The sequence below is a fragment of the Antechinus flavipes genome, chromosome 2 (genome assembly GCF_016432865.1).
Source record: "Antechinus flavipes isolate AdamAnt ecotype Samford, QLD, Australia chromosome 2, AdamAnt_v2, whole genome shotgun sequence".
Lineage (NCBI taxonomy): Eukaryota > Metazoa > Chordata > Mammalia > Dasyuromorphia > Dasyuridae > Antechinus > Antechinus flavipes.
In genome coordinates, this window is record NC_067399.1 from 540,582,547 (window position 1) to 540,609,643 (window position 27,097).

A 27,097-nucleotide genomic window follows, 5' to 3' on the forward strand; every position below is an offset into this window, starting at 1 on the left:
CTTAAATTTGAGTTCTAAGCAGAGAGATGCTTTAACCAGAGGCCCTCTCAGCAGCCATGGTACCCTATTCATCCAGAGATCAGTCTTGCCAGACTGACATTGGGACAATGGGACAGCATTCCCATCCTGCAAGCTGGAGGAAAGTGCTGGGCTCTCCAGTTGGTGTTGGGATTAGCTGTGGTTCTTCTGGAGGAAGGGAAAAGGCCCTTGGGGGCAGGACGGTGAAATCAGGTCTAGGGGCTGTTTCTGTATCTGCATTCTCCAAAAAGCAACTGGTCTCACTAAGGGAGCTTTGCAGAGGGGCTCCCCTCAGGCTCCCTTCCCCTTCTGGATGGAGGGAGGCAGGGCACAATAGTCAGGTGTGAATCCCTCCCCAAACACCAGTGACTGTGGGCAAGTCATTTAGCTTCACCTCAGTTTCCCCATCTGTAAAATGAGGGTGTTAAACTCCAGGGCCTCTAAAATTCCTCTTGACTCTAAGTATGCTCCTATGAGTGCTTAGCCCTCCTGGGATGATGGACAAACGTGTCCTAAGTATTCGCATTCTAATTCAGAGCCTTGATTTTCATCTCCCTGGTTTCCTTATCTTTAAAAAGATGAGATGATTTCTTTGTGCCCTTCGCACCCTTCAATTCCTCTTTCTTTTCCTGGTTCTGTGTCTATCCCATCCCCAAAATACACCTGGTTGTACAGGTACTATGCTGTGTGCTCTTTGTGAGAAGTTAGCTAATAATGCTCTAGATTATGGAAGACCTCTATCCCAAGGACAGTAAAATGCAAACTCCTCAAAGTCAGGGACTATTCCAATTTGTCTTTATATCCCCAATTTCTACCATGGTGCTTTGCATTTATGTTAATCCGTAGACTCGTCTGTTATCCCCTTAATATGAGCACTCCTTCTGAGCCTGCAGGTTCATTCAGTTCTCATTCCATCCATTGCTTCTTATCCTTTCACTTCTTGTCCATATCCTCCCATAAAAACCGTAAATCTATACATAGTAGGCAGGCACTTCAATGTTTATTGGATATTAATATAGAACTTGCATACCCTCAGGGGATCCAAGACAGGAAGCTATCATGGTGAAATGCCAGGTAGCAGACTGGGATCTTGAGGAGGAGGCTGGGCCCAATTTAGAGCACACACTGTGAATCCCACCACTCTCTCCCTACTCTGGATTTCAAATACTGAAATCCAGCTGAAATGAACTTCAGAGGCATAATGGGGGGGGGGGAGAGGTGTGCTGAGGGAAGGGGGAGAGAATGATCTGAGAGTCTGTGACTATGTAGGGAGGATGAGAAAGGGAGCCCTGTCCCCTTACTGGATGAGAGAGGAAAGGGAATAGATTTTATGATGATGTCCACTGTATTTTCTTATCCTTCTGATGTCTTCCTTTTTTCATTCTGTTCTGCTCTCATACTGAATAGGAGTCCTTCCTCTGAGGCAAAATGTCCTGGGTTCCATTCCCAACTTTGACTTTTACTATATGATCCACTTAACTTGAGTGAATCTACACAATTCCTTAAGATTATAAATTACAGGCTTTTAAAAAAAACATTTGTTAATTTATTTTTAATTTTTCTCAATTACATACAAACAAAAAATTTTTAACATTTATTTTTAAAAATTTTGAGTTCCAAATTCTCTCCCTTTCTCTCTCCTGCCCATCCTTGAGAAGGCAAGCAGCAGTTTGTTATAGATTATTCAGGTGCAGCCATGCTAAACATAATTGCAGAACTGTTAAAGATCTGTGCTGGTGGAAGAACTTGCCTCATCTGGAATTCTTTCTGTGAATGCAGTCACGGATGCTGACAAAACGTTTCCAAAGAAAAGGCCTGTGAGGTGGCTAGGACAGGTTTGACTCTCTCCACCTTACAGGTGAGGAAACTGAGTCCCAGAGAAGAGAATTGATTTGTACAAACATCTTGGTGATAGGCAGCAATTTTGATCAACTGCTATTCAATGAACATTTACACAGGACTCACATCTCACCATATTTTTCTTACTTCAAGCCCAGTGTAGAGACCAGAGGCCTGACCATAGATACAGAGGGAGACAAAAACAAAGGCAAAAATAACACAAAAAACCAGCCAGGCCCTCTGTTGTCTAAATACAGAGAGTGCAGTGAAATTGAGCCAATAGCTTGTGTAATAGATAGATCTCTAAGAGCTAATGATACATCATTATAATCCTGTGCTCTCAGCATCTTCTCAGCTTAGGGACCATGTCAGGTGATTGGAGTTTTAATCTATGGCACCTTCTTGCATTAATATTTAATTTGTGCAATCTAAGTAAATGTTAGTGAGAAATTGACTCGAGCCGTAACTAGGTGAGCTCTGAAGCAGCAGGGTGGATGGGGTGGGAAGAAGTTGTCCTGATTTTAACATTTTCTATATGAGGGATCACGGGGGAAGTTTCTCCACCTCTCCAATCCTCAGTTTCCTCATTTGAAAAATGGGGATAATATACAGTCACCCCATGTGTTCATGTAGTTGTGAGAAGAAATATTTTTGTCAAAATAATGGAATTGTGAACTGTTAGCCTCGTCATTATTAGCCTGGGCATTAGGGCTTGGAGGAGATAGGGAATGGAGAGTCAGTCAAGATTGTGGGTCTCGAAGGTTAGAGTTCAAATCTTACTTCTGATGCAGATAGCTGTGGGTCCACATGTACAACTAATTCTCAGCCTCGGTCATTTCGTCCAAGACTTAAATAAGGTATTGATACCAGGGAAATTAAAGAAGCTCCCATTGTTCTTGTTAAAAGGACAAAGTTATTGACTTCTACAGTGACATATGAGCTTGGTGACTTGGCCACAAGGAAGAGCAATGGCTAGAATACTGAATTTGGTGTCAGGAAGGTGTGAGTTTAAATTCTGTTTCAGACACTCACTGGCTGTGTGATCCTAGGCAAGTCATTTAACATCTCTTTGCCTCAGTTTCCTCACCTGTAAAATGGAACTAGTACTAACAGCTCCTTACTCCAAGGCTTGTTACAAGGACCAAATGAGATAGCATATGTAAAGTGCTTTGCAAACTTTAGAGCAATATATTATTTTAATCATTATCTTTTTCCTCCAAGATTAAACTCATTTTGCAAAAGAGGAGAAATTGGGGGAGGGAATGGCAAAAAGGGAGGAGGCAGAAAGCTATGCTGGGTGACATTTAGGCAGGGCTCTCTGGGCTCTGGATCCTTGGACTGGCGTAAAACAAAGAGGCTCAACCAGAGAGAGCTCTAGCTTCTGCCTTTATTGAGGAAAGTCACTTGACAAATGGCCTCACTTACTTGGAAGTCATTTTATTTATCTGCTAAAATGGTTTAGAGCGAGTGTTGTTCCATCTCTGTCTCTGTACCGGCTGGTTTGCTAAATTTGGGTGAGATCTATTGACCTGGAGCAAGACTCATCCATTTGGGAGAACTGATTCTTCAAGGATTGGAAGGAAGGAAGGAAGGAAAGAGAAAAAAGGGGGAGAGAGGGGTGGTAAATTCACTCGGGGCAGGGGGAGGGGGAGAGATAGGATGTTATTGTTATAAGTGATTAAGGTCCTTGCTTTCCATCCTCCTGGTTATCCCTGGGGAGAAGGAGAAGAGGGGAGGAAAGAACTTTCTCTTCCCATTCTTGATTTTGCTCATCCTAGGAGGGAAAGTAATCAATGGTATTTCTAGAAGCTATCCATGTTATAGAACTTCTAAGTCTCAACTCTATCCCCCTATCTCTCTCTTTCTGTCCTTTACTTATTTTGTCTGTGAAATAGGGAGAATGATTCTAGGCTTCCTCTCTTTTTGGACTATAGCACTCTCTTCCTCTCTCCCAGGGACACTGAGAGGATAAATTAGGAAATATGATTGAGTCTCATGAAGGGAAACTCCATGGTACTCTGGAGGGTAAGAGGCTGAGGCAGGATCTGAACTCAGGACCTCCTTATGTCAGGTCTGCTGCCCCACTTAACCCTCTCTGTGAAGATAATTCATCGGTAGATTGCCTTACCCATTCCTTGGGGGATTCTCTGCAGGTTCAGTAGGCCCAAGGGCAGCTAGATAGTATAGAGCAGGGTTCTTCAAACTTTTTCTACCCCTTTTCACTGGAGAAATTCTTACATTGACCCTAGGTATATAGGTATATAAAATAGGTGTACAAATCAAACAGTGCCTGATAGTAAATCCTAATTTCACATTCTTCACAGTCAATTAAAAGACCCCATTTGGAGACACAACTCATAGTTTAAGAAACTTTGGTGTATTGGATAGGATGCCGGGCCTGGAATTGGGAGGACTTGAATTTACATGTGGCCTCAGACACTTACTAGCTGTGTGACCCTGAATAAGTCACTGAACCCTGTCTGCCTCAGTTTCCCCATCTGTCAAATAAGCTGGAGAAGGGAATGGCAGACCATTCCATTATCTCCGTCAGAAAACTACAAATGAGATCACAAAGAGTCAGACTGAAATGACTAAACAACAGTGTACCCAGCATTCTCCCCGGGTACCCCATCATCATCCAGTTGTTGCTCAGAGAATGGAATTTCATCTGAATATCAGCCACAGTGAAGCATATGGGGGAAAAAAAGAAAAAGAAAAATCCTTTAATATAGCCCCAAACCAAGTGGTAATAATTTGTATGTTACCAGCAAAAGTGCTTTATAAGGTGTAACGCGTTCTACAGAGGCAAGGTTATGGCTGTATTAGGATAATTGTGATAATGGCTGTTTCTATTTTTCCCAACAATTGGATAATGTGGATGGTATTTTATCTCCTTTTATCCACCATCATCAGAGAACGAGCTGTTATCATTGAATGTTCCACATAACTGAAGCGTGTCCCATTGAGCCCCGGCTTTCTTGCAGTTTCATTTTAACCATCTTGGGAGGAAAAACTCTTTTCTAAAATGTGTGACACACTCCTCTGCTTTCCCAGGCCGAGAGGGCTGACATTAGGGCTGACTGTGGTCCGGATGGCCGTGGGCCATCGCTGCGAGCATCGCTTATCAGCTGCATGTAACACAGTGATACCCTCTGCCCTAACATTAGGCAGTGCCGAGACCCCGCTCGCTGGCTTTGTGGAGTGTTCTCGGGTCATCTCATTCCTCAATGTCAAGCTGTTGGCTCTCGCTTCGCTCACTGCAGCACTCCTGGCCCTATCAGCCATCTCTCTCTTGAGTCTTCCGTGTGCTAAGGCATCAGATTAAACAAACCCATCTGAAATAGAATTAATATAAGGGTCAGTAGGGGGTGGCAAGCTCTCTGTGAGTAAAGCCTGAATTTTATGTTTTGTGAAACATATTTTGGGCTGCTTGAAGGGCTTTTTTTTTTTTGGTTGCTGGAGTTTTCTTGCTGGTGCTCTGGACAGGTAGGACAAGTAACCTCTGGATCCCTGAGACACCGTGGTACCCTGGTTGCTCAGTCAAGGACATGACTGTTATTTTTATTACCTGTGTGATTTTGGAGCAAATGCCTTGACCTCTCTGAGCCTTAGTTTACTCTTTTGTAAAAAATGAGGGCCGCTAGGAGGCTCAGTGCTGAGCCTGAAGTCAGAAGACTCATCTTTCTGAGTTCATTACTCTGAACAAATCACTTAACCCCATTTACATCAATTTCTTAATCTGTCAAATGACCTGAAGAAGGAAAAACCCCAAATTGGTCAGTCACAACTGAACAAAAATGAAGGGGCCAGACTAGAGCAAGGATTCATAAGCTTTCTTATATTTTGGATCACTTTGACAGGCTGGGGAAGCCTATGGATCCATTCTCAAAATAATGATAAATGCATAAAATAAAACATATGGGATTACAAAGAAAAGTCATCATATTAAAATACAGTTTTTGAAATATTTTTTAAAAACAAGTTCACTCATCCTAGGTTAAGAATCTTTGGAATGGGTTATCTCTGAAGTTGCTTCTGGCCCAAAGGTTATAAATTTGTGATTAACTTAGGTTCAAATCTCAGTTTTTCCACTTATTACCTAGTGGAATCTTGGCAAGTCCCTCCCCGGACTTGGTTTCTTCCTCTAAAATAGAAGATTTGGACTACATGAGGTCCTTTCTAGCTCTCAATCTGTGAATAATTCACATTTCCATAGTGCTTTCCTTGCAATAAACCTAAGTTATATAAACATTATAATTCTCATTTTCCCAACTGATAAAACTAAGGGTCTGACAGTTTTTGTGATTTGGCCAACATCAAAAAATATCAGAACTAAGACAGAAATCCCAGTTTTCTTGCTTTCAAGGGCAATGCTCTTCCCATAATATTATGCTGACTTTAGACTTTATATGAATGCTTTGGAACATTAGGTTGGGTCTGCTCTCTCATTCTTATATGAGGAAACTGAGGTCCCCTTGTTCTGGGTCTTAGAGCTAGTTAGAGTGGCCAGCAGGAAGCAGAGATGCCAGCTACCTTCACCCCCATCTCTTTCTCTTTCTCAGTACTTTGCTGCTGGCACGGCTACCTCATGGTTACTTAACTCATCTGCCTTGGGATTCTGTCTCCCATGGTCCCTTTACTCTCCAGCTGATGCTCCCAGGTTTCCTTGGAGTCACCCACCAGTAAACAGCTCTGCTGCATCCCTTGAATATAGGGGAGAGCTACAGAGACACTGGGACCTTGGGACCTGTTTAGATGAAGGATCAGTTGAAATAATCAGAGAAAAGTTTAGTTCAAAGAAGAAAAGAATATAAGGGCAGGTGGGGCTGTGACACCAACTTTAAGGCAAGAATTATCAGCCTGTTTTGCATTGTGGACCCCTTTGACATTATGATGAAAATCGCCTGACCCCTTCTTGGAACAGCATTTTTAAAAATGTATAAAATAAAATACATTGGATTGCAAAGAAAAGTCATCTTATCAAAATGCAGTTCCCCAAATAGTTTTAAAACCCAAGCTCATGGGTCCCAGGTTAAGTAGCATACCCTGCCTAAAAGTATTTGAAGCGCTTGTTCTGTGTTGACCAGAAGCCAGAACTAAAAACAATAGCACCTCCCTCCCAGAGCTGTTATGAGCCCAGAAAGAGATAACAGTTATCAATCACTGTCAGCCTTAAATCACTATGACTTTAAATGAATGCCCCTTCCTGAACCTCAGTTTCCCTGGATGTGACATGAGGATGTTGGGCTAGATGAAGGGGAAGGTCTGTTCCAGCACAAATGCTCCATATCTGGCCACCGATCAAGGATGATGAGAAAGGGGCCCAGGAACTCACCTTTTATGACTTAAACATTCCATTTCCCTCTCCGTGCCCCTCCCCTCCCGAGCTAGAGAGCAGATGGTCCTTTCTGAAAGAGTTGTCTCTGCTTCTTTGTTAAATTGTGCATCCGATATGAAAGCAGTTTGACAAGTTAAAAAACATTTTGCAAATGTGAAGTACAGCACTTTTGTTGGAAATCTATCTCTCAGTGCCCAGGAAACATTCCACTTTTCTCTGCGTGATAGTCACAAGGTATGGAGAGTCAAGGAGAAGCAAAGCTCTGGGACATTAGGAAATTCAGACTCCCCCAATTTCCTTACTTGACTCAATTCTAATGATTTCCTTCTTCACCTTATTTCAGCCCCTCAGTGGCCAGCCATTAAATCTTGATGTTTCCCAGAATTTTACCCCCGCCACAACTTACTTCTAACTTCTGTTACTATTGCAATAGATTGTGCACTTAGACTTCTCCCCCCTCCAGCTCATTTCACAGCACAGCAGGATTTATCCTAGGGATGCTTGCATCTGGTGGTTTTGCTTCTGCTCAAAGCCATCTAGTGATTTCCAAACACTGTACAATTCAGGGACTGGCACAATCTGGCCTCCCGTTACATTTCCAGCTGGATCTCCGAGTACTTCTCTCCACGTGCACTCTGCCAGAGGCTCTTCATCTAAGCGTGTCCTGGATCCCTTGGACAAGTAGTCTGATGAATCATGGGACCCTTCTCAGAATAGTGTCTTAAAATGCATAAAGTAAGACACATGGAATTGTAAAGGAAACCAAGTTTAGTGCAAATATAGGTGCAATTTTTTCCCCATCCAAGTTCATGGACCCTCTGAAAACTATCCATGTATCCCAAGTGAAGAACTCCTTCCTGCTCTAGCCAAACTATATAATGCCGTTCTCATTATCTCTCACACAAACTTGTGTTCTCTCACCTTCATGCCTTTGCTCCACATATCTTGAATGCCTTCCATCACTGATTCCATCACTGAATCCCTGACCGTCCTTTAAAACCTACCCTGTAACTGGGGGAGAGGGGAAATATCATTTAAAAAAATAAATTCCACCCTGAATGTCAGCTCCTTTGAGAAGCCTTCCCTGATAGCCAGTTAGTGATAACCTTTTCCTCTCTGACCTCATGCTTCTCTTAATGCTCCATCAGTTTGGGTATTTATTTCTGCATCATGACTATGGATGGGTCATATTCCCCTATTTGATCATAAATCTCAAAGAGCGAGGGACCCCGTCTCTTCTAGACTTCTATCCCCTTCCCTCTGTCCCTGGCTCCCTGCGCAGTGCTTTGCGTACAATAGGAGTGTAATTAATGTTTGCTGGGCTGAAGCAGGCTGATGAAGGAGTTCCTTAGAGCTCAGGTGACTCTGCTGGGACTCTGAGCATCCAGGGCTGTCACCGGACAAGTTGTTCTAGCATTTGAATTGTAACGGGTGCTGCTTGGAAGTGATTTTGGAGGCACTTTGCATGACAAGCCAGGACTTCACACAGGATCTTGTGTTTCTTTGAGAGGCACGGTGCCCGGTGTGAGGGACGCGATAACCCTGCTGGGCTCTGCCTGGGTAAGACTCTCTGGAGCGCTGGGTTCAGCTCTGAGCACTTTCACCCTTGGGAACCTGTCCAGTGGGAGTTAATTACAAAAGTCCCTTCTGGCACAGACTGAAAAAGGAAGAAGGAAAATAGAGTCAGAGAAAAACAGATTCAGGGGAAGAAAGAGGGAGGGGGCAGAAAGAGATCCACCTTCCAAGACAAGAAGAACACAGGAGCCTGGATAAAACCCCCAAGAGGGACCTCGGAGGCTATTTAACCTCTTTACAAATGAAGAAACTGAGGGCCACAGAGGTAATGGCAGCTCAAAGTCACAGAAACCGTTCTGGGTTTGGAATCAGAGATTCCACTCTTTCAGATCCGGGCCCTACTATTTACCGAGCGTAAGGTACTTATCCCTTTAAGGGGATTGGACTAGATGATTTATAAAGTCTCTTGCAGATCCAAATCTATGAACTCTGTCTCTCTTCTAACTTTAGACCCATGCCCCAGTGATCCAAGAAATAGGAGGAGATGGAAGAAAGCAGAGAAACATAGAGAAAAAGAGAGGCAGGAGACAGAAAGAGATTAAGCCTGAGAGACAAGCAGGGACAAGACCAAGATTGGAGAAGAGGAACAAAGACAGAGAGGAATGAGCCAATATATTCTCCAGACAGGGCCTCGGCAGGGGCCCCCTAACTCTCTCTGTTTCTGTTTCAGGCTGTGACAGTGACCACTGGGGTCCCCACTGCAGCAACCGCTGCCAGTGCCAGAACGGGGCCTTGTGCAATCCCATCACGGGGGCCTGCGTGTGTGCCGACGGCTACCGGGGCTGGCGCTGCGAGGACTTCTGCGAGCCAGGGACCCACGGCAAGGGCTGTCAGCTCCCCTGTCAGTGCCACAACGGGGCCACCTGCGACCCTCGCACCGGAGAGTGCCACTGTGCCCCGGGATACACTGGCGTCTAGTGAGTGCCGGGGCCTGGGAGGGAATCACCAAAAAGCAAGCTTTCACTAAGCGCCGACTGTGTGCCAGATACTGTGACAAGCCTTGGACACACAAAGGAAAAGGCAAAAACTGGACCCAGGCCCAGGAGGTCCTGGTCTGATCGGGAGGGCCCAACTACAGGTCACAGGGGAAGGTCCTGCGGGTTCAGGTTCAGGGATGGTGAAGCTTAGAAACAAGACCAAGCCACCGACTTGTTCCGTGCCTTGAGCATCCTTCCACAGCAGGATTGAACAAACATGGGCAGCAGGGCTGCAGGCTCCTCAGTCCCAGGCTACAGTGCCCTTGGTCCTCCTCGGGACAAATGGAGACACAGCTGCTCCCCAGAGAGCTTGCACGGTTGTTATGCAAAGTCTGAAAGCACAAGATCCCCTCAGATCTTCCCAGCCTTGGATCCCCTCTCCCTGACACTTCTTATTCGAACCAAGCTGTATGGGACAGCCCTCTTTAGAAATGCCCTTTGGGTTGAGTGTATCCATGGTTCTGACCCAATGTTCTAAAGTCACTATTCATTGGTGAGGTCTGCTTCCTCTTGTTCCAGGATTCTGATCAATTTAATTCCATCCAAACCACATTTATTAAGTGCCTTCTGTGTAGAAGACTTGCTGCGTCCTAGGTGTATAAATACAAAATGAAAAATAACTCCTATCCTTAAGAACTTTATTATTTGGAGCAACTAGGTGGTACAGTGGTTAGAGCACCCGCCCTGAAGTTATAAATTTGACTCAGTTCTCTCTGTATTTGAAAAATAAGGCCTTCATCAGGGTGGTAAAAATTTCCAGCTTTCTGTTTTCCTTCTAATCTTGGTTGTGCAAAAACTTTTAAATTCAATGTAATCACAATTCTCCATTTTGCATTTCATAATATTCCTTATCTCTTGTTTGGTTATAAATTCCTTCCTTCTCCAAATATCTGACAGGTAAACGATCCCTTGCTTTTCTGATTTGCTTATGGTATCACCGTCTAAATTGTGAACCTGTCTTTATCTGTGAGATGTTGGTCTGTGCCTAGTTTCTGCCATACCAAATTTCCAACAATTTCTGTTAAATAGTGGGTTCTTATCCCAGAAGGTAAAGAGTCAGACTACATTTAAATCCTATTCCTATACACACTTCCTCAAAGGCTCAGACACCAGAGAGACAATGAAACACAAAGGAAAACACTCTGGAATCTGGTCCAAATTGTCCTAATTCCAGATGTGTCACATTCCTGTCTTTTAAGCAGTCTCTTTTTTTCTCTTTTAATCATATTTCCATCTTTGTCATGTTGTACAAGAAAAATCAGACCCAAAGGGAAAAAGCATGAGAAAGAAGGAAACAAACCAAAAAGTGAAAATATTATGCTTCGATCCACATTCAGTCTCCATAGTTGTCTCTCTGAATGTGATTGGCATTTTCCATCTCAAGTCTATTAAGAGGGAAGGTTTCCTGGGCCAGCATTCTTCTCTCCTGGTTTCCTTTGCCAGTGGTTATTGGTAGTGATCACGTTCCTCTTTCTCAGCCACTCACACTTCGTCTTAGCCCAGATGTTCTCATTTACCCATTGGCAGTAGCAGACTCCCCACACTATTCCGGGGATATGGGCCCCCTGCTTTCTTTCCTCCAACTATTTTAATAGGCAAGAGGTTATTTTCATTTTATAGAGGAAGTAACCGAAGCTGGGAGGATTGCCCAAGATGGTACATTGAAGAAAGCCAAGCAGCTGGGGGCTTCGTGCCTCTTCACTCTGCTTCTGATGTGTCCCATCCCCTGATACTGAGTGCAGGAGTAGGGCTGCCTTTTCACCCACAATTAATGAAACTCTTTTCCTTTTAGCTGCGAGGAGCAGTGCCCACCTGGGAGCCATGGGGCACATTGCGACCTCCGCTGTCCCTGCCAGAATGGGGGTACCTGCCATCACATCACAGGGGAGTGTGCTTGCCCTCCTGGCTGGATGGTAAGTGGGGTCTCATCTCTAGTGGGTCAGGATCAGGGCGAAGGGGACAAAAGGGCAGGGAAACATGGGTTTGGAGAACTTCCTGCTCCTCTCTCCCTTCTTAGTCATATCACAAAATCTATTGAACACTATGTGGGAAGCTAGGGCGGAAAGAGTGAGAATCCTACTTTGAGATCCTCTCTCTCTGTGGGACACAACCACTGTGAGTTCTGCATTAAATTTAATATGATGATGAGATCACTATTGAGAAATGCTAGATAATTGAAATCCCCAATCACAAAATCTCATTGTTAATGCTTTTCAGTTCCCAGCAACTTCTCCTACCTTGCAGAACTTCCTTCAAATAAATGTCGACCAAAAAAAACAAAACAAAACAGATTAGCACATTTATATTCACACATGTATGGTATGTTTGCTATATTCCATACCTGTAGTTTACCAATCTTTTTCTTGAGACAGGAAGCACACTGCACCATTAGTCTCTGATGTTGGGCCCAAACATCTCTTCAGCCAAGAGTTTTCACCTATTCCCGTACTCCTGAAACTTTCACTGAGGTTGTTCAGAAGTAGCCTCCAGGAATGACTGACTTCCCTGTCCTCCCCTTTCATTACCCCTCTTTTTGAGGGAGACCTCCTTATCTACCTCCTCAGCACTACCCGTTTCCTGGAGAGACTAAATAGTCCCCAGAACATGTTTCCCACCTGGGCCTGAAACCTTCAGGCTGAAAGAAGTAGGTGAGGGGATGGGACTGCAGCTAGCTGAGAAGAAGTAGTATATTTTTGGAGGCTGTGAATACAAAGGGGGCAGTTTTAGGAGGAGGGAGTTAATTAAGGAGAAGGCTGGGACTGGAGGTGGGAAGGAGATTATTAGATAATTTCCTGCTCCATGTCCCGCAGCCCAGTCACCTAAGAACCTCAGGGGAAAATCTTGAGACTAAACCATCTTTTTGCAAGAATTTGGTCCCCAGAGGCCAAGCCAAGTGTATTTGAGCCAAGCCAGCAGATGGACAAGCTGAAATGAGGTAGGGGCGGAAGGACGGAAGGGTCAGGGACAGAGACAGAGACAGAGGGACACAAGGGCTTTGTGAACAGGGAGTGAGTTTCAGTGCTGCTCTCCAGCATTAATGAAAGCACTGCTGAATCGTCAGAGCAGGAGAAAGGAGAAAGAGTAAGTCAGAGCATGCAGGAAAGTGTGGGATGGAGAAAGAACAGGCATGGAGGGTAATTTTTCCCCACCCCCTTGACACATCGAAGGATTTATTCCAGGCGATAGAATTTTGTGTCAATGAGGAGTCTTTGAATTTGAGGACTTTATGTTTTTAATTTTATTGTAGACAATTGGGTTTCTATTTTTGACACAAGGCATTTTACTTGCAGATTTGTATGAATTATTAATACCCCCACACAGGCACAAACAGTCACAAAATAATGAATCTAAAGCTGAGAGATGGGGCTTCTCCCAAGAAAAGGGAGATGGTTTGAGAAAGGTGGGGAATATCAGAGAAGGTCCATTGCTTCCTTCCCTAGCTAAGGTGGTCAGGGTCCTGGCCAAAATCTAGAAAAAGAAAGTCCTGATTCTGGCCACAAGGGAGCTGGCCTTTTGCTGGTGGCTTCAGGTTGGCTCTTCTCTGCATCCCTCAACCCCGGCCCTGGGTAAACGGTCCAGAGTTCAAGCCCTCTGCTTAGAAAGTGAACCAATAGGAAAAGTCACTCCTGACCGTGCTCCCAATGGTCTTGGTCTGATTTCCCTTATCCTAGAAGGTGTCCCTCCAGTCCCAGGTAGAGCTCTGGCAAAATCCAGGGGATTTTTTCCCTTATTTGGGGATCTGAGACTTTCCTTTCAAAGGAAAAGGAGAGAGGACAGAGGGGGGAGTGATTTCATAGCACAGTAATCAGAACCAAAGCCCAAATGAATGGAAATCCCTAGTCACCCAAATCAGACAGTCAGCTCCTGAAACAGAGCACCCCACCTTCCACCCTTCCCTGTCTACTGAGCCCCAATCTAGGCACTGTAAAGGAATATAACAGAAAGGAAAGCAGCCCCAGTTTCTGGGGAACAGCCCAAAGAGATGTACTTAATAAAACAACTTACAAACTACCAACTAAATCAAAGTATGTAAGTAGAGAAGAGGACAGACTACAGAAGCAAAGTGTAAGGGTCAATTAGAGATGGTTTTCTCAAGGAATGACATTTAGCCGGGTTTTGAAGAAGGGAGGAGAAAGCTGGAATGCCAAGTTGGGTGATTGCCCTTCTGTGAATGGGTGAATGAATTTTTAAAAAGACATTTTGCGAAGCACTGAAAATACAAACGGAAATGGTGAAACAGCCCCTACTCTCAAGGGTAGCCCCATTGGCTTCTCTTTGCCTATTGGATTCTCATAGCCAAGACGACATAATCGGAGGAAAGGAGTACTGGGCAGACAGGGTACTGGGCAGTATTTTACCAAAACCATTTTCTTTACATGAAAGCTCTCACTGGGCCATTCCCCTGTTCACTCAACTCCAGTGATTCTTCATTTTTTGAAGCCTTTCTTCCCTGGCCCCACACTCTCTTTTCAGCCTTTCTGGACATTATAATGCCTGATTATGCCCTGGATCTGACCAAACTGGCTTTATCTCTGTTCCTCACACACAATCTTCCATCTCCTGCTTCACACTCTTGTGCTGGTCATCTCTCAGGCTTAGAATAGTCCTTCCTCACCAATTTGAGGTGTGCAATTGCACACCTGCAGCACAAACACACCTTGGGCAAGAAATCTGTCCTGATCTCTCCCAGCTGAGTGCCTTCCTGCCCCACATTACCTTTTACTTACTTTGTATTTATTTTTATAGATTCATTTTACATTCATACATGTACTATCATCTCCCCTATTAGAATGGAAACTCCTTAAGAGCAGAGCTTGTTTCATTCGTTGTGTTAATGTTTTTAGCATTTAGCCCAGTGTCTGGCTGCTTAATAAAGGGAGCTGGGTCCTTTTTCTGGTCCCTGGTTTCCTCATCTCTAAAGTGAGTTGGGTGGACTTGGTCATCTGTAAGGTTTCTCAGGTTGTCCTTAATGGTTTGTCTGAGAGTCCCTTAGTTCTCTGATCCTGGAAGTTTTCAAGGAGGAGCTTGGTGCCAATTTAGGTGGCAGAGTGGAGAGAGGACCCGATCTGTTGTTGGGCAGCCTCAGCGGGTACTAGCTGCGTGACCCCGGGCAAGTCCCTTAACCCTGTCTGCCTCAGTGTTTCCAGCTGCAAAACGTGCTAGAGAAGGAAATGGCTAACTGCTCTAGTATCTTTGCCAAGAAAACCCCAGATAGGGTCACAAAGAGTCACAAAGCAACTGGAAACAACTAAACAATAAGAAGGTACTTAATAAATGTTTATTGATTGGTTTAGGGATGTCAGTGAAAGTGAGAAGAGTCATAGTTCAATTGATTAACACATCCTCTCTAGAAATGGTAATATAGATTTGATTATGGTTCCTAGAGCTAGAGGTGGAAAACTAGGGAGAGAGCAAAAGAGGAGAGAGGTAGTGCTTTTTTCTTCTTTTTGGGAGGCATTTAGAAGCTTAAGTGACCTGCTCAGCTGTCCCAGATGGACTTTGGAGAAAGCAGCTGCCCTCCACTCTCTCCTGTTATGTCCAGCATGGCATTTTAGACTGGCAAGGATTGTGTGCAGGCTCTGCTCCCAACACAAGCAGATTCCTTCTTTCCCCAAAGGAAGAAAAGTTAAAGGATGAAGGTGGGCTTCTTCTATAGCAGAGGGTAGTATTGCCTTATCATCAGAGCCTTACAGGTATATAGGGAAAAGCACTGGACTTGAAGTAAGACTTTGGAGTTCCAGGTCTTACTTTGCCTTTCTAAGACTCAGTTTCTTCTTCTATAAAATGGGTCTCCTAGGATGAGGGAGAATTGAATTGGATCTGTGGTGTTATACTTACCTAAAAAAGATCCCATCTTGGCTGCACATTGATTTTTAAAATCACAAGCAAATATAATAATAATATGATGTATTATATTTCTATTTGCTTTATTAAACATTTTCCCATTTGTCTTTTGGGAGCACTAGGGAAGTTTTGTGAGTAATGAGTTTGACACTGAACTGGATGATCACTAAAATTGCTTCCATATCTAAATCTAGTATCTCTAGGCCTCAGTTTCATGTTGTGTAAAATTGGAGAAAATAATCTCTAACCTCGTTTTCACAGAGAATAAAATAAACATATCCTATTAAGTTCCGTGTGTATTGACACAAGTTTTAAAAAATCAACTATAATTACAAGAGTGGAGAAAGTGTGTCAGGACAAAATTTCATAACAATCACTGACTTTTATAGAATGCTTTGAGGTCTGTGAAACATTTTGTATACATTATTTCATTTGATCCTCACAACCACTATGGGAGGTCAATACTATCAAAATTCCCATTTTACTGTTGAGGAAACTGAGGCGGGAGAAGCTGAGTGACTTTCCTCTGATCACAGCTAGTAAAATGCCCGAGCCTGGTTATGAAGTCTCTTAACTGACCCTGAGTGTAGCTCTACCCAATAAGCGGGGTTCAGAAGAGACATATCTAGTGGTTTTAGCAGATGTCAGTAGTGTGCCCCGACAGCCCCAAAATCCAATTTGCTCTTTGTTACTGAGTCGTAGTCAGTCTCCTCTGACTCTGTGGGACCCCACTTGGGATTTTCTTGGCACAGACACTGGACTGGTTTGGTCTCTGGCTCATTTGACAGATGAGGCAGGCAGAGTCAGCCAGCTAGTAAGTGACCGAGGCTGGACTGAACTCCGAAGACGAGTCTTGCTGACTCCGGGCCGGCGCTCTGGGCTCTGGGCAGACTAGCTGCCCTCATTTGCTCTTAGGCTGCGCCAACAGAGGGGCAGTCCCCGGAACAGGAAGGTGGCGGGCTTCCTTTCTCTGATCAGATCACAGACAGAATATTAGGTTCAGACCCGAGCCACGCCTCTGGGGGACGCTGATCAGTCGGACAGTGACCGAGGGAACCAGAGGACACGTCCTGTGTGATTCCTCGAAGGAACTGGGGCTGTTGAGCCGAGAGATGAGCAGGCGTTGAGGCAGCTTCCGAGGATTCCGAGGGCCATGGGGATGCAGAGACATGGTCCTCTCCAGCTGCCAGAGCCTGTGATTCTGGGCCTGTCAGGCGGCTCTCCTCACCGTTCTGGGCTCCCCACCTTTCTTTCCCGTCCTCCCTCTTGCTGTCTTCCCTGCACTGAACCACATGCTTCTCTGACTACTCAAGTTCATGGTGATGGATCCCATCTTCAGAGCGCTCCTCCTAAAGCACTAACTGCATGGACCACAAAGTCTGGAATGTGATAATGTACCATTTGCCTCATTCTCTAGTGACTAAATGTTCTGTCTCCTCTGCTCAGAGGTCCTTGAAGACAAGAGCCACGTCTTTATCTTCCCTGATCTGTATCTCTCATAGCACTGAGCACAGGGCCAAACACGTAAAAGACAGTTTATAATGATTACGGAAAAACCAAGGCTGATGGTCCCATGTGCCACAGCCAAGGGTTATTCAGTCCTTGAGTGGGATCCTGGAGTTGATTGGCTGAGCAGCAACCTAAGTCAGATTTGTATGGAAGGTTTGATTTGCATGAGAGATGGAGTTAATAATTTGTACAAATCTATACTAAAATCAAACCTCAAAGGAAAGAAAATTCATACAACAGAGTATCACAAAGTAAACAAGACACACTAAATATACTAACTGGTGACCAATTAAAAGCTGTTATACTAGGTCCTTCCAGCATTAGTTAGCCCTTCTCTTAAGAGTCTAGAGGAATAATATAAACTTTAAAGTCGTCTGTAGTTTGAGTCCTTAATCTGAGCTCTGTAATTTTAAATATATATATAAATATAGAGACACAAATATAATTCAATGTAATTAATTTCCTTTATAACCCTACATATTTTATTTTATGCATTTAAAAACAAAGGGCCCCCAGTGTCACCAGATTGTCAGAGGAGTCGGTGAGAAAGGGTTAAGCGCCCCTCATCCAACTGCAGCCTCAGGGTCCATCTGTACCATGTATGCATATAGTCATAGCTCTGCATCCAAGGGACTGTTTGTTTTTGACATAATGGCTTCTTTGGTCAGCCCAGGTCCAACCTCGGTCTCCTCTGTTTCAGGGAGTAGTGTGTGCCCAGCCCTGCCCACCAGGGACATTTGGCATCAACTGCAGCCAGAGCTGCCCGTGCCATCATGGAGGGCAGTGTGACCATGTGACCGGGCGGTGCCAGTGTGCAGCTGGCTACATGGGGGACAGGTAAGGAGTCATCTGCATGCACTTGTGGTCCTCCTTGTTGATAATTCCATCACTCATAATGGCTCTGAAATAAGGGTCATGATTTATATCAGCCACGCCCTGTGTGCTGCTCAGAAGGTACATGGTAAATCTGCCTCCCAAATAGGCTACCCTTTGGCCTGCAGAGGGTCCCCCAGCCTAAATAATAATTATTATTATATTATGTGATAATTATAGAATTCCAAGATTTATCGTGATTCTCCAGAGGAAGGAGAGCAACTATCCAATCTAGTTATGTGAATTAATGGGGATGAGCTCCCCAAATTGGTAACCCAGAAGTCCTGTCTAGTTAGCTTTAGAAATCACTTTGTTCACGTAGCTGTAACATATCAGAGAGGCAAGGAAGCATGGTGGATAGTGCTGACTATCAGGAAACCTGGATCCAAGTAAGGCTGAAGCACTCCAGCTAAATGTTTCCTATTTTTTATCTTGCCTTTCCCTGAAACTAAGGTCATTTGGGGACAATGTAGGTGCTTTCAGAGTCCGTGCTCATGCTCATGGCATTTCCTTGCATCTGGCCTGCAGAAAAGCCCTCAGCACATGTGTACCTGCATCGATGCTTGATAAGCAATCCGAGGGCCCGCATTCAAACCCTAGCTCTGTTATTTCCTTACCTGGGTGCTCCGGACAAATCACTGAACTACAGTGAATGAGGTGTTGGATCCAGGTGGGCTCTCCCGTATTCCAGCTCTGTGTCCTGAGAGCCGAGGCACCCTCCGCGGGGCATGAGCCACTAAACCCAGAGCAGCACAGGAAATGAAGGGAGCAGGGACTGTGAGAGAGGGAGTCTGCTCTGTCCGGAGCATTAATGGGGTGACTACCTCCTCGTTCAAAGAAAAAGGCAGCCCCACTTTCCCACTGGCCTAGCATCTGTGTTTCCTGACCCAAAAGAGTGTCAGCTCTTGTGTCTTTTCCAAATCTGCGGACCAAGGGCCAGAGCATCCAGTACAGACGTAGATACAGAGGGAGAAGGCGAAAGTCAGCCTGACTTTCAGCAGCCGGACAGCTCCCACCTCCATGCTCCAGTGACGGATTCCGGGGGAAGGGCCTGCAGCAAACCTGAGCGCCCTTTGGAAAGCCCCATGGATTGATCTGCTCAAGCAGAAAATGGGAAGGCCTGGTGATATTTGGCTTGTGCATCTACACGGGCCACCTCGTGTTTAATATTTTGTGAAATTGCCTCCATCCATTTTGCCAGTGACAGCCACATTAACCCAACCCAAATCATCGCCGAGCATATTAAAGTTCAGCGGGTGTAATAATGCGGCCTCCCCAGATAGGCAGGAACAAATGTAAATTAAACAAGAAACATAACTAGGGCTTTGCAGCTCATTTTGTGATTTAATTGAGCAATGTATCTGGTTGTTAATGGCATTATTGGACACATTAGATTGATATGTTGCAAAGGAAGGATGTTTAAGTAGAGAACTAATTCCTGCTGTGATTATCCTTATGTTCCAGGGGCCCCGTTATTAGCATGCTTTGTGTAAAATTCATTAGCAGGAGCTGCTTGATCTCTAAATAAATAAGTTGTTTAAATTGTTAGCAGGAAAAAGGCTAATTATGCAAATGGATTAGGTCGTCAATATTTCATTTCCAGATGCTTTTCTTCATGCTATACGATGCTTCATCATCCCTATAAATATAGCAAGAGGTAAAGTGTCTTATTGAGGAGGCAAGAGTCTGAGATCACCGGCCTCTCCTGCTGGTGAGGAAGGGGCACAGCAGTAGTGCTGTATGAGAGGGAGATTGGAAGCCTGGGTTCAGATTCTACTTTCACAACTGTGTGACCGTGGGCAGAGTGACCAAACTCTCTGAGTCTCTCCTCTGTAAAATGGGGATAATAGCGCTTGCCCCATAGATCACACAAACTCCCATTTGCCAAGTGTCTTCTTGCAGGTTGTAGCCCTCCCCATAGACATCAGCTGCCATTGTTGTTCTGAGGGGAGGAAATCGAGCCAGTAGAAATGGGTCTTCCTCCGGTGATCCCCAGGTCCCGCAAACAAGCACTCCCTTGGGAGAGCCCTGCTGGGGGTGACGAGTCTCTCGGCCATTTGAATTTAATTCTGGAATTGGCCGGAGAGGTTGAAATTTGGTCTGGCCTGCAGAAACGGGGAGGAGGGCCAGGGCTGAGAGGATTCACCTTGGTGTAGCCACGGGTCCCATGTTGTTCCCCCTTGTCTGTAGGCGAGACCGCACTTTGTGCAAACCTTGGAGTTTATACTCGGTCCTTGGAGTCTGTGGGTTTCAGTGCAGCCTCAAGCTCTAACTGTCCTGCCCTCGGACAAGGTTTTAATCTAATTTTAGTTTCTTTAGGGCTCAGTTTCCTCATCTGTAAAATGAGTGGGTTGGACTTGGTGTCTGAGGCCCCTTCCGGGCCTACGTGTGCGCTCCCCGGGTGGTCGGACTCGGTGAGTGGGGAACTCAGCCGCTTTGTGGGTTACCTGCAGGTGCCAGGAGGAGTGCCCCATCGGGACCTTTGGATTCCAGTGCTCCCAGCGCTGTGACTGCCACAACGGGGCCCAGTGCTCCCCCGCCTCCGGGGCCTGTGTGTGCGAGCCGGGCTACAAGGGGGCTCGCTGCCAGGAGCGGCTGTGTCCCGAGGGGCTGCACGGCCCGCAGTGCGCCCAGCCCTGTCCCTGCAACGTCACCAACACACTCAGGTAGGTGCTCGCAAAGGCTCCCAAGGGCAGGGAGGGAGGCCTGAGAGCCGGCCCTGAGGAAGGGGCAGAGAACCCTCTCCCCCCTCCCCCCAGGAACCAGGCCCTAGGGCTGCCTCCAGGCGGAAGGGACTAAGGTGGCAGAAATCTGCTCCAGGAAATGACAGGTGTGAGCAAAAGAGAGCGCAGAAATATACCTGGGCAGTTCTCTCTGGGTCTCCATTTTCTTATCTAAATAATGAAAAAGGTGGAAGAGATTATAGTTAAACTTTCTTCCTCCTCAGGCAGCCTCCCAGGAGAATACTGAGACCTCCTCCCCATCCTACCCCCAGTAGAATGGTAATGAATCAGGGGATTTATTTCTGCCATTAAAAGTGGGAATGGCACCCTGCGCTCTCCCTCACCCCCAGCCAGCTGGCCTAGACGCAATAGAAGGCAGGGTGAGCCCAGTCACTGACTCCGAAGTCAGAGCACCCGAGTTCTGATTCTGCCGCCTGTGGGATGCTGGACAGGTCACTTAACAAACCTCAGCTTCCTCACGCAGATGAAGAGCTTGGACTAGACGGCCCCTGACCGGCCCTTCCAATGTGACCACAGGCATGGTGACAGGAACAGGAGAAGCCGTCAGATCAATCCACAGCCCATGAAACAGGGTGGCTGGGTGGGGGAGGGTTTGCAGAATTTGAATGCTCCTTTAAATGATGTAAGGTGGGAGTACAGTGGAAAGGGAGCCAGCCCTGGAGTCAGGAGGAGGCAAGTACAAATCCGGCCTCAGACACCTGAGGGACTCTGCTCATTTCACCTGGTGTGCCTCAGCTTCCTTATCTGTAAAATGATCTGGAGAAAGAAATTACAAACCCCCTTCCCTTTCTTTGCCAAGAAAACCCCAGCTGGGTTGGACGTGACTAATAGACTAAAGAACAACAATAATAATCTGTGAACTTGTATCCACGCTCCTGCTCCCATTGTCCTGCCTTCATTGGCTTTGGAATTTGATGTTTGATGGCTGATCTGCCCCTACAGGTTCTGGATATAAAGATCCTTCATCTTTAATTGTTATAAAATCAAAGAATTTTGCTGGTTATCCGATTATCTCATCTCTGCTTAAATATGTCCAGTGATGGAGTGCTCCTTATCTCACAGCATAGTCTATTAACTCCATTGCTGGTCATGTCTGAGTGTTAAAATGGTCTTCTTTGTACTAATAAGATGCTTTGTATTAATTGTATTAAGATCCATTAATCGAAGTTTTCCCTCCTGGCAAGGACCGTGTCTTAATAACTGTAATATCATTCCATGTGGCTGGCACAATGCATTATGTATAACAGGCATTCAATAAATACAATCAAATCAATGAATGCATGAATGAATTCTAAGAATTCTATATGACAACCCTTCTTTTATGAAGGGACATTCCTCATATCTCTTCTAAGCCTGTTCCTTTTTAAGGCTTAAATGATCCTATTTTCTTCAGCTGTTCCTCAAAATTGCCTCTCAGTTCCTTCACTCATCTCTAGACACACTCCAGTCTGTCAGATTTTCTCTTAAAATGTGCTCATCCCTGGAAGCGGCGGTCCAGGAGTGGTCTGCTCGGTGGGCTCTGGCGATCCCCACTCAGGGCTTCAGTCAGAGAAGAAGCCATTCGGGGCAGTCGGGGCAAGCTTCGGCTCTTCTCGGGTCCACAGACGGTCTCGCTGTCTTGGAAAACTCCCCTTTTGAGGGGATTCCTTGTAACCAGGATCTGTGCCCAGATGTGTCAGAGGATATTCCCACAGGCAGACAACCCACTCGCACCTGAGCAGAGCCTGGCCTCCAGCCCTAAGCAGCCCAGAGCTCATGCAAATAGGAAGTTGGAGGGGCAGGAAAGAAACAGGAGGTACAGATGAGGATCATCCAGAAGAGAGGGACAGGGATTACTCGCTATAGTCAACCAATCAGTAAGCATAAGAAGGTGGTAGAGTGTTGGGCCTGGAAGCAGGAAGGCCTGAGTTCAAACTAGCCTCCTTTACTAGCTGTGTGAGGTCCTTCAAGTTATCTTTCCCAATGTCCTCATCTGTAAAATAAGCTGGAGAAGGAGATGGCAACCGCTGCAGAATCTTTGCCAAGAAAACCCCAAATGGGGAAGAGTCAGACACATGTGAAATTACTGAACAAGCATTAAAGAGCTGCATTATAAGGGGATTTAACATACATACATACATATATATGGAAGAACAGAAAAAAATTAAATAGAAGCTAATGGAGAAGGCACCAGCATCTAGAGAGATCAGAAGAGTTTTCATGTAATAGGAGGTTATATGGAATCCACTCTCCAATGTCCATGATATCCTGTCTCCCCTCTCAGATGGGTTTTCTATAGGGAGGATGAGTAGGAGACAAGAAGCCACAGGGTATTTCCTCCTTCCCTCAGACTCAGGAGCTCTTGGGATTCCCTCCTGGTCATCTGTCCCTCCTCCTCTGTCCATGCTTCTTATTCATTTCACAATGTGCAGGATACCTCTGTCTCTCTCTCTATCCACTCTGTCTCTGTCTTCTTTCTTCTCTTTCTGTCTCTCTTGCTCTTCTCTCATCTCTGTCTCCTCTCTTTCTCTGTATCTCTTCTGTCATCTGTCTTTTTCTATCTGTTCTCTCTCTCTCTTTCTCTTTCTCTTCCCCTTTCTTCTCTTTCTCTGTCTCCTCTCCTTTCTCTCTGGCTTCTCTATCTCTTTCTATCTCTGTCGCCCCTCTCCATCTCCTTTCTCTCTGTTTTCTCTCTGTTTCTATCTGTCTGCCCTCTGTCTCCCCTCTCTCCATCTCCTTTCTCTCTGTCTTCTCTCTGTTTCTGTCTGCCCTCTGTCTCCCCTCTCTCCATCTCCTTTCTCTCTGTCTTCTCTATCTCTTTCTATCTCTGTCTGCCCTCTCTGTCTCCTCTCTCTCCATCTCCTTTCTCTCTGTTTTCTCTGTTTCTATCTCTTTTTGCCCTGTCTCCCCTCTCTCCATCTCTTTTCTCTCTGTCTTCTCTATCTCTTTCTATCTCTGTCTGCCCTCTCTGTCTCCATCTCCTTTCTCTTTTCTATTCATTGACAAATATATTTCTTAATGTCTTCTCAAGGCTGTGGCAGAAAGAAGTGAGAGGAGCAAAGATAAGAATGACTGTGGACCCATATCTTTTCTTCCTCATCCCTATATCTCACCCCCCATTACCTTTTTCCCTTACTCTCTCCCCAACCTCCCAGCCTTCATTCAATGCTTTCAGCTCCTGTCAGGCTTGACAGATGGAAGAGGAATGATAAGCAATAACAAACTCAGAAGCTGTCCACACTCCAGGGGTTTTGTCTTTGCTGATGATTTGTGAAGATGGCGGAGATGCTGGATGCCTTCCTTGGACCCCCCAAGCAGCTCTCCCCTCCCTTCCCTATTTCACATTGGCTCCCTTTGATTTTTATTACTTGATTACCCTCAAATCAACATAAAGCCATTGGTGACCTTCCAAGGGCTTTGCAAGTAATGGCTACTCAGTCAATATTTGTCGATTTGATTTGATTTGATTGTTACAAAGGCTCCTCCCAAGTCTTCTAAGGGGCCAAGAAATCTCTGATTGCAGGAAATGAGTAGGATTGGGGAAAATTGAGGCAACGGCTACAGAGGGACCATAAACCTCAGTCTGATGAACTGCAGTATGGCTGACCTCCAGGGCTCTGCTGAGTCAGCCCTAGTCTCCCTTCAGTCATTCAGCAAATGCTTACAGAGCTCTTATTCCATGCAAAAGGACTGTGCAAAAGTTCAGTGAGGATATGGAAAGGACCAGAAAGACAGAGTCCTTGCTCTCCAAGATCTTAGATTCTGTAAGTAGCACCAAGATATATGTACAAATCGTCTGTTCAGTGCAAAACAGCGTATGCTAAATGACTAGTTCAGGGAGTCCCCAGATCCCCAAGGGATCTATGGATGGATTTCAGGATGTTCATGAACTTAGATGTAAAAATATTTACATCTTTACTTCAATGTAATTGGTTTTGTTAGTCATCCTATTTTTTTTATTTTATGCATTTAAAACATATTGAATTATCTAATTAAAGGCTTTACTTCTCTGCTTTGTTATCATTACTTTTTCCATGGAAAGGAAGACTCCCTACATATCCCTAAAATTTTTGTGCATTCTTTTAAAATAATGTTTATAATTAACATAAAACAATCTCAACTAATTTTAACCAAGCAACCAAACAACATGAAGAACAAAATTTCAAATAAAACTTTAAATTCCAAATAAAAAAAATAACATTATTCTGAGAAAGGATTCATAGGTTTCTCCAGATTGCCAGAATGATCCATGACACAAACAAAAACTTTTAAGAAATGCTTTCTAATGAGTAGTCCAAGCAATAAGTACTACAGGTCAGAGGAAGAAGTGTGGACTGGAATGATTGAGGAAGACTTCATGGAGAAGAAAGCTTTGGATCTAGACTTTGAAAGAGAGGGATAGGATTCCAGTAAGCAGAGAGAACAAGGGAATATTATTCCACACTTTCCAGTGTGGTTGGTTGGGTATTTGAGGGGTGACTGGGTATCTTTCTGGAGAAAGGGAGTCCATTAGCATCCTACTATCACCATCCCTAAAGAGCATATTGGGGGTAAAGTTGTGACTCATTCAGGGATAAAAAGAAAAATTACTCCTGTTGATATAGAACATGCTCTTTCTACTATAAATATCTCAACCAGGCCCCCAAATTAAATAGCTATTGTTATCCTGTTGATTCTTGCACAGCCTTGCCCTGCATAATTTATCATTTCTGTAAAGGATTCCTCCATGCATTATTTAGCTGGAAGGACTCCTTCCTCCCTCACCCACCACACCCCCTTGCTAATCGCAGCTCATCTAATATTGATGATTATTTATTTGGCTTCTTGTCTGAAAAAAACACTGAGTTTCAGGACCAGGTAGCATGTTAGCAACTTTTCTGCAAGGGAGGAAGCCCCTGGAGATTCTGAAGGACCACCTAGAATCTGCCAATTCTACCTTAACAACTCCTCCAAACTGGCACCTCACAAGAGACCATGCCCTGGTATCAGAGTTTATCCTGCCCACTCTCTGCCTCCTGGCAGGTGTACCACCTAACAGAACACTGACTTTCCTATCTTCAAAGATTTTTCTCCCTCTCTTGGGGGTCCATTTCCAAGTTTCAGTCTCCCCCAGCAGTCAGAAAGGTCCCTTTCTGCAGAGCTTCTCCTTTAATTACAGAGAAGGCAAAGGAAAGAGATGTCAGCAGCTGTTAATCCGAACATTGGGTGCTTCTGAAGGTTCTCATCAACCTAGGGATCGCTCCTTCTTTGGCCAGCCCACCAAGGGCTTCTCTAAATGACATCTTTTTCTTATACTTAAAAAAAAAACCACCCTCTCCGAGCATTTCTCTTTTCTGTGATTCATTTGTTTCTACCTTTGCAATCAGTTAGTCATGTCAATCCTAGGCACGAAGGACTACTGTGTGCTTGAGAAATTGGAGGGGGTGGGAATTGCTGCTTAACTGGAGATGAAGGCAGCTTTGAAGATGCAGAGAACCTGAGTCTCCCTTCTGCTCCATTGTGGACCTTGGCTCCCTGGAGGAAAATTCATTATGTTCTGGGAGGGACTATGTAGTTTGTCATTCAAGGATCATCTGAAGAACAGGATATTTATTGGGGTGAGGTCTAATGTAGAAGAGGGATTTGACTCTTGCTCCTTGACTTCAGAAGGCAACAATAAGTGGGATAGTATAAAGAGATAGACTGGGCTTACTACAAGGAAAGATTTCCAAATAATCAGAAGTATCCAAAACAGCAATGGAGTGACTCTAGAGATGGTGAATCCTTCTTCCCCCCCACCCCCCTTTTTTTGAAAGCTTCAAATGGAGATTGTTTGGTCACTTCTTAGAGACAATGTGAAAAGTGTTTTCAATTCTGATGGATTGGGGATTGAACAGTCACTGAGACTTCTTCCAAGTCTGAAATTCTGTTATTGCCTAGGAAGAGGACAGAAATAGACCAAAACCGAGAGCTCTGACCTCCCCACACAGAATTCTAGCACCATTCAGCTCTCCCCCAGTTCCATCTCAGAGATAGAGAAATCACCACTAAAAATTTGAGTTATTTCATGCACTTTGCAAAGGAATCATTTTTCTTAATAATAGAAACAATTGAGAGAGAGACAGACAGAAAGACAGAGGCAGGGACAAAGACACAGAGATACACACACACACACACACACACACACACACAGAGAGAGAGAGAGACAGACCTGGCTTCTGACTGTGCCCCCTGCAATTGAATTGTCATGGAAGGATTCCAGCAGCCCAGATCATATATTACCTTTGAAAGATTGGATTAAGCCAACAGATGCAGCATTGATAAAAATCTCATAGTATGTGCAGTCGAGGAGAGACTGCACAAAACTCTACCCTTAAAATATTCTTGTAATGTTTAGCTTTCAGTTCCTATTAATCTGTGAT

General features: G+C 44.8%; 1 protein-coding gene across 12 annotated transcripts in view; it reads left to right on the forward strand.

Moving 5' to 3' along the window:
- The window catches only part of MEGF11 (multiple EGF like domains 11), a 456,165-nt gene that overhangs the window by 360,362 nt on the left and 68,706 nt on the right, over window positions 1–27,097 (forward strand). For all 12 annotated transcript variants that reach the window (XR_007951038.1, XR_007951037.1, XM_051980816.1 and 9 more), the window contains exons 6-9: window positions 9,441–9,687; window positions 11,540–11,660; window positions 17,801–17,937; window positions 20,427–20,639. Coding sequence is in view for 10 of the 12 variants with exons in the window: in XM_051980816.1 (XP_051836776.1) it covers window positions 9,441–9,687; window positions 11,540–11,660; window positions 17,801–17,937; window positions 20,427–20,639 (718 nt within the window). In the remaining 2 variants the exon portion in view is untranslated. The remainder of the gene's footprint in view (window positions 1–9,440; window positions 9,688–11,539; window positions 11,661–17,800; window positions 17,938–20,426; window positions 20,640–27,097) is intronic.